This window comes from Chlorocebus sabaeus, chromosome 14, assembly GCF_047675955.1.
Source record: "Chlorocebus sabaeus isolate Y175 chromosome 14, mChlSab1.0.hap1, whole genome shotgun sequence".
In the NCBI taxonomy this organism is placed as follows: Eukaryota; Metazoa; Chordata; class Mammalia; order Primates; family Cercopithecidae; genus Chlorocebus; species Chlorocebus sabaeus.
In genome coordinates, this window is record NC_132917.1 from 68,380,564 (window position 1) to 68,394,517 (window position 13,954).

Here is a 13,954-nt window from a genome sequence, read left to right on the forward strand (position 1 = left end):
CTCTATCTTTGCATCTAGAAATGTGCCTGGCGTGGAGTAGGCACACAGGAAATATTGTAATTACACAACAAATGCTTTTTCATAAGAGGTCTATTGGATCCTAAGTTTGTTTGTAAGTTAGTCAGTGTTCTAGTTTAGTGTAAATAGTCATCAATTTTTAGTAATTGGAAGACTAGCTCTTATTTTTGCATTCTTCTTTCAGGAAGAATCCTCAGCACAAGATAGAATATAGACATAGTACGCTTCCAGGTAAGTAATTTTACTTCAGGAAATTCAAAATGAAACCTTTAAGTGATTCTCCTATTAAACCTCGATAGTTTCCAGTTATTATGAAAATATTTTAAAATCTCTGCTTCTGTGAATTTATCGAATTGCTGATTTTAATGATTTTTCTTAAAAAAAAAAAAAAAACTGCAACCCTTTGATATAGCAAATGCTTTCCCCATTGTCCACAATATATATTTGCCTTGTATCTCTTAGGATTCTTTTATTTGCAAGTACCTGAAAACAAAATCTTAAACTGGCCTAAATGATAATTGACTTCTATAACTGAAACATCCAGAGCTAGGGCTGGATTTATATAAGCTATATTGCTTTGGCTCATTAATAGTGTCAATAATGTCCCCCAGGATCCAAATGTTTTCCTTCATTCTGTCTTTAGAGGGGTCATAATCATCCTAAGGCTGGCTCCTCTTCCGGTGAGGGACTTTATGTATCCTTATTCAGCTGGGACGATAATCACCCGTAAAGAGCATAAACAACTTTGACCCTCATGATTCCTGGGAAAAATCAGAAAATTCACTTTTTATTACTGGATTAGATCACATTCTTAACCTTGATCCAATCACCATGGCCACTGATTAGTTTGTACCACTCCTGAAACCAGAGTGGAGTCACTTTCATCAGAACCACAGCCATCTCCAATAAAAGCTAGAGCTTTGAGGAAGGGAGGAGGGGGGAGAGACACCAGAGAAGCAACCATCAAATGTCCATCTCTCCTACTTACCTCAATCTGTTTTACCTTCTGTTTCTTATGCTTCTAAACTGTAACATTTTTCTTCTTTAATAAAATCTGGCTTTTTCATATCATTCATATAATACAGAGGCTGATTCAGCACATAATATTTCTGCTCACAGAGTGAGAAAATAAAATGCATACTATCAAGGCTGTGCTCACTTGATTTATATGTGCATACAAACAGCCGACTTGTAATCAAGTAAGTGATGAAAGTAAATGATTTCACTATACGGGAATTCCATTTGATATTTCTTATTGAAACACACTTTAGTGCTTTAGTACTCCAGACATAAAAATATTCCCTTTATCTGAGCTAACATAGTATGGAGGTTACATGTTATATATTATACTTTCTTTACTGTGCTCATATCTCATGATGTGGCAGTTATGGTAGTTTAAGTGTCTTCCTTTCTAGCAATAATGTAATTGTATTTGATTAAAAGTATATATTGTTCACAAATTGTAGCATTGTCCCATGCAAGAGCATTTGACACATTTATATAACTTTATAGAAATAGGAAATATTTACCTAAAAACTATGAATACACATCATATAGCATAGTTAAAAATATCTGAATTTTTGTTGAAAATTTCTTGAAATTATTGAAGTATTTTTTGAATGAAGAACATATTTTAAGACAATTAACTTTTTAAAGAAAAACTTTATTGAAAAGATCATTTTTAATAGAAGTATATATATTTTAAAGGAGTAAGTTTAAGGCTATAGGTTTAGTCTTATATTTTTAATGTACTTTCAGAAGTTGCTATGTGGCAATATAGTCGGAATATCTCTTACCCTACAAAATCTAAAAATTGGGGATTTTGAGTATTTCAAATATTAAATGTTGAAGTATCATTGTATTTTTCTGATTTAGAGATACCTAATAAAGAATTCTAACATACTTGTTTTTCTTGTATCCCAAATCATTAAGATTTAACAGTACCCCCAAATCTTAATTTCAGCTACGTATTGATTCATTTACTCACACATTCACATATTCATTTGTTGAATGTCTTCCATGTGAGAAAAGCTACAGAGAGATGAGAACCAGCTCATAATTGTGGTTATGGGAACCAGCTCTGGCTCTCCCCACTTGTGGTGAGATGCTCTGAAGTCTCCGGGGAAAGAGAGGGAGTACTTTCTGCTGGGGATTATCAGGTAGACTTGATATGAGAATTTTAAGTAAAAGTTGGCCTTTAAGAGGGTAGGATTTCAATCACTTTTGTTTCTTTGCTGTGTAGGAGGTTGGTATAGGACATCACAGGCAAAGTGAATAATAGATCAATCAAGGACATCAAGGTAGAAGTGTTGGAGTTAGCAAGTGGATCATTTTAACTGATGTGGGAAGTTAAAATCTCTATAGTTGCTTTGGATGTTGCTAAAAGGGTGTATTGAAGCTAGATTATGGAAACTCTCTACGGCAGACCAAAGACATGGGCACTTTGGCACATAATGATGAGCCAGTATTTTACCAAAATCAAGCTGGTGATAAACAGTTTGAATTAGAGAAGGGGAAGCCTGGAGATTAGTTAGGTAGAATAAAGGGCTAGAACTAGGGCAGCTATCATGAACATGGAAAGGTTGGACTGGATACAAGAGGGATTTTTGAAGGATGAATCAAGAGGATTTACCAACTAATCAGTTGACTATGATATGGGGATGAGGTAAATGAAGTCAGGATGACTCAGGATTATAGTACACATTATCAGGAGACTGGACAAGGCACACGATAGAGAATAGGGTGAACTAGGGAGTTTTGTTGTTTTTGCTTTCATTTAAACGTTGAATTTGAGAGGGGGGTATCATAAGAACATATATAACAAGATAATGCAATTATTAATATAGGGCCAACATTAAAATAACTACATTAAACTGTTACTGTTTACTTTCTGATTTGTAATACCCCTAAAACACTTTCATCTATAGGGTGCTTCTATACATGTAACAGTTTATATAGTGCATTCTGTTTCTTGTAGGTTTGACTCCTGTCATTTGTTACGTTTCTTGTATATATAATTGGTTTAAAATCTTATTTAACTTTCCACACTTTTTCAGAGTGCTACAATGTTTGCACAAGTTATTGAATGCTAAAGTAACCAGTGCCAGGAAGATTTTGTTTTATTGTTTTTTAGCTGCCTTACCTGTTGACAACGTTTAAAGGAAATTATCATCAATATTTTATGTAATTATTGGGGTCCTTCTTTCTGGCCTCTATTATTATGTGATATGTATTATTCTAGGTGATTGATACCATTCATGACTGAAAATTTAGAATGGTCCACTGATAGCTACTTTAATGTTTCTCTATTTCTACAATTGTTTACATGTACGTGCTTATATATACTCTTATTCAGAAGGTAAAACTAAAAGATCTAGAAAGAAAGCTATTAAGGAGGCTTAGTGGGATTTACATGAAATTCTATAAACTGCTACTTAATGTGTAGAAAACTAATGTATGGAATATGAGAAAGCCTGATGCAATGGAATTATAAAAAGAAATGAACTTTATATATAATAAAGTAGATCAGAAATATACAAAAGCTAAAATATAAACACCAACTAGTTGCTTAGTGCATTTTTAAAAAATAGTCTTTAATAGTAAAATGCAGCATTATTAAAAATGTTCTTGTAAATATAGTAAATTTTCAGCTTTAGGAATATTGAGCCGAAATATTTATTTACTTAATAAAAATTAACATCCTAATTAGTCCTAAGATTTAATAGAAAATTAAAGAAAATAAAACATGAAGAATTATTGGTATTAAACTATTAATCTGCTGTGGGGAGCGCCTGTCATCTTAGATCTAACACCAAAAAACTATTGGTAAAAATCTGCAGTTTGGCTGGGTGTGGTGGCTCATGCCTGTAATCCCAGCACTTTGTGAGGCCAAGGCAGGAGGATCACTTGAACCCAGGAGTTCACTACCAGCCTGGGCAACAGAGTGAGACTACATCTCTACAAAAAATAAAAAAAATTAACCAGTTGTGGTTATGGGCACACCTGTGGTCCCAGCTACTTGGGAGACTGAGGTGGGAATATCGCTTGAGCCCAGGATGTCAAAAATGCAGTGAGCCATGATTGTGGCACTGCACTCTATCCTGGGCAACACAGCAACACCCTGTCTCAACAAAACAAAACAAAACACTGCAATTTGAAAGGATTTTTCTCCATGCAGAATCAACATTTCTTCCAGCATGTATGTCACACAGTATGCTCTTCAATAGTTTGAAGACTTAGTTCTTGAGATAAGAATTAATGGTGAAATTTTAAATTGTAAAAGAAATATTAGACAAAAATTTGGAATTGTCATTCTCATATTATAAATTCCTCTGCATATAAAAAATCAGAAATTACCATATTCTAATCCCATGTAGTAAATAATGTGTTATTTTAAATATGTTAAAGATTTTATTATTTTTTCTAAAAGTTATCTTTCATAATGGTAGTTCAGCGTTACCCATCAGTGTTTACAAACTAGTGACAGCGTATTTCACCAGTTCTGGCTTTAAGTAGTCAAACTGTCAATTCCTGTCCACATTTCATTTTACTTCACTGATTTGTAGAGAAAATGAAGGTTCCTGTTGGGGCCTTAAAATTAGAACTCTGGAGTTAGAAATATCTCTGTGATCATTTAATCGAATGATTTGTAGTTTAAAAAGTAATTTCTGGCCAGGCTTAGTGGCTCACACCTGTAATCCTAGCACTTTGGGGGGCTGAGGCGGGTAGATCACCTGAGGTCAGGAGTTCGAGACCAGCCTGACCACAATGGTGAAACCCCGTCTCTACTAAAAATACAAAAATTAGCTGGGCATGGTGGTGGGCCCCTGTAATCCCAGCTACTCAGGAGGCTGAGGCAGGAGAATTGCTTGAACCCGGGAGACAGAGGTTGCAGTGAGCCGAGATTGTGCCATTGCACTCCAGCCTGGGCAACAAAGTGAGACCTTGTCTCAAAAAAAAAAAAAAAAGTAATTTCCATTAGGTTAAGTCACTTGTTCATTGTCATGAGCTTGTTTGTAACACAGATAGTTGGACTTCTAACACCTGGTCTAGTCCTCTTTCTCTTAAACTATGTTATTTTAAAGAGTCTTTTTGTTGGGTAAGATGTGAATGCACATGATCACATAACATGTGCTAATGATCTCTCAATAAACAGTTTCCTTTCAGATTCAGAAATCACTTAACAGCTTTAAAAGAAAAACAGATAAAAAGCCAGAACAACTTCCGGTTCTTATAGACAATCAAATGAGATCAGAGGTAACTAGCAGGAAGAAATTTGTAAGCATTCTAGGCAAAAAGAGAGAAAAGACTTACTTCTTTCAAGTTTGCCTTGACTTAGAAGTGTTAACCCAAATTTAAAAAAAAAAAAAAGAAGCTTTCTAAGATAAATTTACTTGGGAATATTGTAATGAGAATACATGTATCATTGTAAAAATCAGTATTCAGAGTATTTTCCAGGTGAGTAAAGTTTAATTTTTTTTTTTGGCCCAGTTACACTGAAAGGCAGAATTGGATATTTCTCTAAAAACACCTTCAGATTCTACTAGCAATTTTTTAAAATGGAAAGTCATCTAGGTAGCATTTGTTTTATATAATATTTAAAGTTATTAATTGAATTTTCCACAATATAATCTATTAAATAATTGGTCCCACAAAGATAATCACATATCAGCATTTACAACCCTGTTATGAAGGATCTGTGTGACACCACTAACAAAGGACACAGAGCTGAATTATAGAGCTGACTTTGTGTTCATGTCATGACTTGGCTCTTCAGGTGGCTTCACTTAAAGTATAAAGTACCTGTTCATATGAGTTAAGGTGGATTAAATTTGACCACTAGCTACGTTGAATTCTCTTACAGATGGTTTTGTTAGATTCTGGACTTCTTGTTAGAAGAACATTAATGTGTAAAGGTAAACATAAAATGTAAGTGATGATAGATATGAGCTTTTTTTTGAGTAAAAAAACAAAATTATTCCGATTAATGTGGCCTTACTGCCTCAACAAATAAGGCTTCTTAATAAGTTGCTAAATATTTCCAGGGTTCACTGAGGCTTCATTTAGCAGAATTAAGGTCTTTTACATAATTCATTATATTGACTGGCAGGCTAGTGATCAAAAGTGTAGGCTAAAATAAGAAGGGTTTCTGTAAAACTAAAGATGTTCAGTAGTTGATTTGCAAATGGTTCACTTATTTATATTGATGTATTCAACAAATATATTTATTAAGTGCTCCCACATGTTAAGCACTGTTGTCTGAGCTAAGGACACAATAGAAACAAAGCCCTGCTCTTGCAGAATTGTACACAGATGGGCAGTGCACACATAAGCAATTATTTGATGTCATATGTTGATAATTAGAAGAAAAATAAGCTGTGTAGGAGGACAGAATAGCAAGGGTGTGTACATGATATGGGGAGTGCCATGTCAGAAAGGATGGTAAAAGAAGCACTCTGATAATTTGACATTAGAGCCAAAGCTTGGAGGAGGGAGCAAGCCAGGTGATTATCTAAGGAAGAATATGCCAGGCATTAGGAATCATGAGTTTAAAATCCCTGGTGATGACCATGTTTGTACTGTAGGAATAGCAAAGAGCAAATACAATTGGAACAGTACAAGTAAACAGAATGGCATAGGATGAGATCAGAAAACTACTAGTGGGCTAGTTGAGTACAGTCTTCAAAGCTGAGACCTGTAAATAAAGACTTTAGATTTTATTTAGAGTGAGACAGCTATTGGAAGGTTTTCTGACTTTTTTTGTGAAGAATAGACTAGAATGGAAGCAAGGGAGACAGTTAGGAGGATATTGTATCCAGGAATAAAGTGGTAGTACTGGGGCCAGGGCATTAGAGTGGATGTGATGAGAAGTGGTGGATTTACTTTGCAGGTAAAGCTAACAGGATCTCCTGAGGTATTAGATGTTGGGTTCTCGGTAAGGGATATTCAAGGATGACTACAAGATTTCTTGCTAAAACAACTAGATGGTTGGATGATTAGAGAAGTCATATATTCAAGACTGATAAATAGAATGACCAGATCTGGGTGAAGCAACTAAAGAGTTATGTTCTGGAAATGTTATATTCCAGGTGCCTGTAAGTCATCCAAGTACAGATAATGCTTAGGTATCCAGATAAATGAGTCTGGAATTCAGGGCAGTAGGTCAGGGCTTAAGATGTGAATTTGGGAATTTAGGACATAAGACTGGATGAAATCATCTAAGGAGTGAGTTAGAGAAGAAGTTCCAGCTCTAAAAAGTTAGAGATTAGGATGATGAGGAAAATCCAGCAAAGAAAACTGAGGAGCAGCAGCCAATGAAGTGAGCAGAGAACCTGGAGTTGTTTCAGCTTTGTATCTGTTTTTCTTGTAAAGCTGCTAAGTTGTTCTGAATCTGAAAGGAAACTGTTTATTGAGATATCATTAGGACATGTTATGTGATAATGTGCATTCACATCTTAGAAAAGAAAGTTATGTGTATAAGGTACTTCCAAGAGGAAAATTGACAAAAATAGAGATATTGATGTTCTTTCCTTCTCACTCCCTTTCCCAACTGTAAACTGCCTTCCAATTTTTAAAAAATGCATGTTATTATTTTTAAAAATATGGGTAACTGAGATTAGACATAAAACATGCCCTCAAGATGTTTACAGGAGCTGTATATACAGATAAATGTAATGCAAGATTTTCCTTAAGGAACTGGTGAGCTTCCTACTATAATGAGAATTGTGCAAGTTATTATATTGCCTTTTTAGCCGTGGCTACCAAGAATCTTGGGGATAAATTTGATGCTCTATTTTTAACAATTGTGTTAAAAATTGAGATTATCATATGTGTATTCTGCTTTTTATGTTTTTGATTTCTACCTTTATTAGCATTTTATTATTATAAACTATCTCAAATCCTTTCTGGAATGAGTACTGATATTAAGAAAAATATAAATGTGGCCAGGCGTGGTGGCCCAAGCCTGTAATCCCAGCACTTTGGGAGGCTGAGATGGGCGGATCACGAGGTCAGGAGATTGAGACCATCCTGGCTAACACAGTGAAACCCCGTCTCTACTGAAAATACAAAAACTAGCCGGGCGAGGTGGCGGGCGCCTGTAGTCCCAGCTACTCGGGAGGCTGAGGCAGGAGAATGGCGTAAACCCAGGAGGCAGAGCTTGCAGTGAGCTGAGATCCGGCCACTGCACTCCAGCCTGGGCTACAGAGCGAGACTCCATCTCAAAAAAAAAAAAAAAAAAAAAAAAAAAAAGAAAAATATAAATGTATTGGGCTATAAAGGTTAAAAGGACAGATATGTTACTTCCTTTGTCATTTTTCTCATTTTTCCCAATTCATTGACTTTATTTTTAAAATTATAACTATATGTTGCATGTGAACATTTTAGAAAGATATTAACCAAAGTATATACTAAAGTACATACATTAATGTTTTTAACCTATACATTTGCTGTTCATCAGGGACTGTCCTCTGCCATTCAGATTTCTAGATACAGTCTTCTTAATTGTTTCTTGAATGTTCCACACTGTCCTAGAGTCTTTCACTGCTTTATTTTAAAGCAACTCTGTAGCTCACTGTGGAAGGAGTAGGATGAGGGAAGAAATGAATTTGGAGACAGAATAATTCTAGTATTGTAATATTACTTAGAAATCGTAAATTATAATGTCTGTTATGATGGCAATCCTAGTCTTATTGAAACATGAACTGTAAGAATATCTTAGACCTATAAAACTAAACTTTCCAAAGTATCTGAGCTAACGCCCTGATGTATCAATAAGCTTTTGCTAGGTTTGCTGTAATAACAAACATTTCTAAATTTCAGTGCCTTATAACAATAAATACACTTATTTCAGTGTATTTCTCCTTATTGCAGCTGTGAGTTGGCTGTGGCCGTGTGCCATGTGTATTCTCATCCTGGAATCCAGACTGAGGGATCGGCCTCTATCTGGGACATGCTATTCTTGTGGCAGAGGGGAAATGGCAATAGCAGAACCAGAGAAGGAGTCTTAAAACATCCTGTTGGAAGTAACACACACTATTTCCACTCACATTTCTTTGGGCAATCACTGAGAAGTGAGGAAGTATAATCATATCACAGGAAGGGGCAGTGAATAACTGGGACAAAAATACATTCTACTACATGGGAAGATGGGATGTTGTGAATATGATTATGAGATTAAGGAACCATTATTACTAATATCATGGGCCATTTTAGTTTCAGGAACCTCATGGTAGGAAAAGTTAGAATAATAAATAACAAAGCATCATTTTAGTGCCCTTTCCAGAAATCTGTAGTGGTAAGCTATGCATTAATAAAATTAATTCTCTGGATGCAGAAAGACATTTTATAGGTAGATGTCTGTCATCCCAGGTTGAGTGGCGATTGATGTGTTGTGTACCAATCTTCTGTTTTTCAGTGAGAAATGTTTTAGATGAAGATAATGATAATGTTGGGCAACCCAGTGAGTATGACCTGAACGACAGCTTTCTAGATGATGAGGAAGAAGACTATGAGCCAACAGATGAAGATTCTGACTGGGAACCAGGAAAGGAAGATGAAGAGAAGGAAGACGTGGAAGAGCTTTTGAAAGAAGCAAAACAGTTTATGAAAAGAAAATAGTAACTAACTTCTGTAGTCATATGTGCCTTACATTTACTTTTTCTTTGTGGGAAAACATTTATGAACTAAGGAGGTACTTAAGTGACAGTTATTTCCTTCTTTTGATAGTTAATGACTTCTACTACTGACTCTTTACAAGTGAGACATTGAAACGTCAGCCTTCAGTATAATAGATGGAATTTTTTGTTGCCTTGCCTTTTCTTTCCTACTTAAAGCATCTGGAAATAGGAAGACAGAGAAGGTAGAGTAAAAATGGATATTTTTTATGTACTTTGTATATTGGTAATAAAAAGTAAAAGCCATAGGTTGCGCAAAACTTTGGTCTTTGTAAATTTTTTTCCAAAGATTATCTTTGTGGAGTACTCTGCAAGTATAACCAGGCAAATTACATGAAAACATGCCTCTTTTCATTGTTACTGAAGTAATTCTGTAAGCAGAACAGGATTTTTAAAATGCAGCCATTACTTAATGGCTGTTTTTTTTCTAGTACCTTAGATGTGAGCTTTGCAATTTCACTTACTACTTTTGTCCTTCAAAACTTGGGAAGATTGGTTCCAAATGGATACTGAAAATAGATTCAACTAGGCTGTAGAATAGAAATGTTCACCATGCAGGGAATGTTATTTTGTGTTCCACATCTGCAATTTACTGTATGTTTGAATTTAAAAGTAAAAAAACTCAAAGAATTTGACCTTTTTTTTCAAACTAAAGTCCTACCTGATTATTTTAACTCTCAATGTGCTGTCTTTATATTAAGAATAGAGAAATGACATAGCTTTCTCAAATGGCGTGAATTTTGCCTTAGTTTTTTTGACCTCTGATGAAAGTAGCAAGTTGTTTACCAGTTGAAAGTTCAAGATTCTGGCCTCCCATATCAAGAAGAAACCACTTATTCTTCAGTTTCATGACGTATCTTTCTGTGTTTCTGTTCTAAAACTACTTTAAGCCCTATAATGCTCTTCATTTTAAGTGACTTTGAATTGTTAAAATGTAGTTTAGAATCTTTAATAACAGTTGGGTTGCGTACACAGAGCAGGAGATATTTATTGAAATCATAAATCACTAAGCCAAAAGAGTCTTTGTTAAATACTAATATTTTCTACTCTAAAGGAACCTAAAAATTTATATTTTAAAAGAGCAAAACATATTTATAATATTATTTCTCAGTGCTTTTAAATGTATCTCCCAGTAATTGTATAATATTTAATATTTACTTAAACTGGAACAAGAATAAGATAAACATTTCTCTAGACTATTACCTATTATTCTGATTTTATCTCTTATTGTTATTTGGGAACTATTTTTCCCCTTATAATGTCCCTTTAACCTTGGTAGTATAACAAGTCTATGAATGTAATATTTAACTTATTTTCATCCCTGTCACTAACTTAATCCTTGAAGTGTTACTTAATCTACTCCTAGTTATATACCCACAGGAATTGAAAACATTTTCATATAAAAACTGCACACAATGTCGATAGGAGCATTATTCTGAAAAACCTATTAAAATATTCCTTCCTTTTCAACCACATATCTGTGTAAGGCCTGGTTTTCTCCATGTACTTCAAGCGAAACAACATATGAGAGCAGACATAGGAATCTACCTGTCTTCTAGAGAAGACAGACATTAAAGAGATTTGCAAAAATTTAAAACAATGCCATTCATCTCACTAAATTCTTTAAAATACATAATTTTTAAATAAAATATATGTGTTAGTGTTTAATGGGTTTACTCTTCTTTTTAAGTGAATTACTAAATATTTTTAAAATTTCTCAATTATAATCTCCAGTATGGTAACTATCTACAAGTACGACCCTCATAAACAAAAGCTTTTTGGGTTTCTCAGTAATTTTTAAGAGTGAAAAGAGTCCTGAGGCTGAAAATTTTGAGAACCACTCCAGTAGGTCACTGTACCATTCAGCTGGACGAGTTACGCTAGGATAACCCCAAAATCTCAGTGCCTTAACACAAGGAACGTTTCCTTATGCTAAGATTTTCTGTGTTGGGTGACCCTCTAGGGCACTGTCTTCCATGTAGCAACTTAGCATTCCAGCATTTTAGAGTCTCTGCCTTCTTGTAGTTGTGTCATCTGGATCATGAGACCTTCTTAATCATGACTGCAAGGGGAATACAGAAAGTAGAGGGTTATAGTGTAATTAAAGGCTTCAGGCTGAAGAGACATCACTCCTGTTTGCAGCTCATTGGCCAGAAGTAGTTACATGGCTTTATCCACTAGAAGGGGCATGGGAAGTACAGTCTTATGGGTGTCCAGAAAAGATGAGAAACAGAGTGAACACTAGTAATGTCTACCACAGTCGCCAAAGGAGTAAGTGGTAAAAGAGAGTTGAGTGTGTTGAGTGTGTCATCATTTAAGGGATAGGAAGATAAATAAAAAGATTCTTCAGAGGAATTAGAAGAAGAGGAATGTTAGGAACTTTCTGTGTCACAGAGCTGAAAGTAGAATGAATATTAAGAAGGAAGAAGTAGTCAATATTGTCAGTTGCTATAGAATGGTTACACGCCTAAGAACTGAGATTAGATTTAGCTTCCTAATTCACCGAGATAATTGAAGCTATTCGATGATAACTTTTACAAACTCTCACCTGCATCCACCCACCTACCAGCTATTCTCAAATTATTTATCTTCTCCCCCGGTATTATAGATAAATTATTATTTTATTTAAAACCATTTCCCTAGATCCAGGCATCTCTTACGTGCTTAAGGACTTTACACTGGTAATTCCACCCCCTCTCCCATCTCATCAGTTTTTTCCCATGTACTGATTCATTCCCATCACCATGTAAACTTAATGGTATTTCTTCCATCTTAAAGAAAAAACAAAAAACTTCCTTAATTCACTCCCCCCAACAGCTTTACTAAGCTATTTATCTTCTCCCCTTAACAGCAAAATTCCTCAAAAGTGTTGTCTATACTCGCTGTCACCAGTGCCTATCCTTTAAGTCCTTCAAATTGTAACAGAAAAACATCAAAAGAACTAACATAACTAATTCCATTTTCGTTTAAGGGACCTTTACCCATTGCTACACATAGGCTGGGATTTCAGAGCACTGACATTAAATGTAAAAACAGGAATCATGTAGTTTTTGAAACTCTGGGATTATATATGTAAACAACTATATTTTATTAAAGATGTATAGGTGTGTGGTGACCTGACCAAGCACAAAGAAGTTCCCAACCCCCTTGGACCCTTACTGGTGCCCAGATATTTGTACTCATTGGTCATCTCTTGGTCCCAACCCCCTCCTCTTCCTTTTGCCCTTAACATAAAAACAGCCTGAAATTTGTTCTGATTTAAGATGGTACTTTAGGACGTTAGTCTGCCATATTCTCAGTTTACTGCCTTTCCAAAATTAAGTTGCTTTCCTTGCTCCAACTCCTTGTCTGCCTACTTATTGGCTGTTGTGCGGTGAGCAGGATGAGTTTGAACTTGGTTACAGAATCAAGCCTTTCCTACCACCTTTCCATTGAAACTGCTTTTGTCAGGTGCATCAGTGATTTCCACTCTCCTGAATCCTATGGTCATTTCTTAGCCCTCATCCTTCTCAACCTTTCCTCAACATTTGAAACAAGCAAGATGTCAGGGTGTTCAGGAAGAAATAGTGGAGAAGAAATAAATATATTGATTGTAATCACTCCAGGGAAGTTTAGAGATGATAAAATCAGTAGAGGTTTGTTTTGTGTGGCATTGTTTTTACGGTGGGAGCACAGAGCATGTTTTACAGGCAGAAAGAAGGAATCTGCAGAGAGAGATTACAATGTTGTGAAAGTTAAGGAATGGGTACTTGTACTTCTGTTAGCATTTTTGTATTAGTTAAATTTATTAATACAGTGATCCTTAAACTAGCTGTGCATCAGAATCCCCTGTGAAGTTCTTTTTAAAAAAAATAGGTACTGGGTTTCCTGAGAGACCGACTGAGTCAATCTCTCAGATGGGGCACTGATATTAGTACTAAAATATGCACACATACACACACGCACGCGCGCACACACACACACACACTCTGTTTCATGGATTAGGTGCTGTTGAAGGACAGCTTTGGAAAGCAGGCAGTACAAGCCCACTTCTATATATCTCTAGTGAGCAGTTCAGTCCAGCCCCAACAATGAAAAGCAAGCAGAGTTTGTGACACCTCAAAAGAAAATTAATCATTCTGAAGTTTGGGATTAATCTGTGAGATTTTCATTTTTCATAAAGCATAAAAGATGGAAAGTCAAGAATAGAATTAACCAATACTCTTCGAAACCATAAAATTATACACACAGTAATTCCATCAGTGACACACATTATTCTTGAG

At 35.3% G+C, this 13,954-nt stretch overlaps 1 protein-coding gene across 4 annotated transcripts in view; it reads left to right on the forward strand.

Moving 5' to 3' along the window:
* Window positions 1-10,360, forward strand: part of APLF (aprataxin and PNKP like factor) — a 98,064-nt gene extending 87,704 nt beyond the window's left edge. Inside the window, exons 9-10 of one of the 4 annotated variants that reach the window (XM_007970397.3) lie at window positions 203-249; window positions 9,434-10,360. In XM_007970397.3, coding sequence (XP_007968588.3) covers window positions 203-249; window positions 9,434-9,636 — 250 coding nt within the window. In that variant the 3' untranslated portion in view covers window positions 9,637-10,360. The remainder of the gene's footprint in view (window positions 1-202; window positions 250-9,433) is intronic. The other 3 variants (XM_007970401.3, XM_007970399.3, XM_007970400.3) reach the window with 3 other exon arrangements.
* The last annotated feature ends 3,594 nt before the right edge of the window (window positions 10,361-13,954 follow it).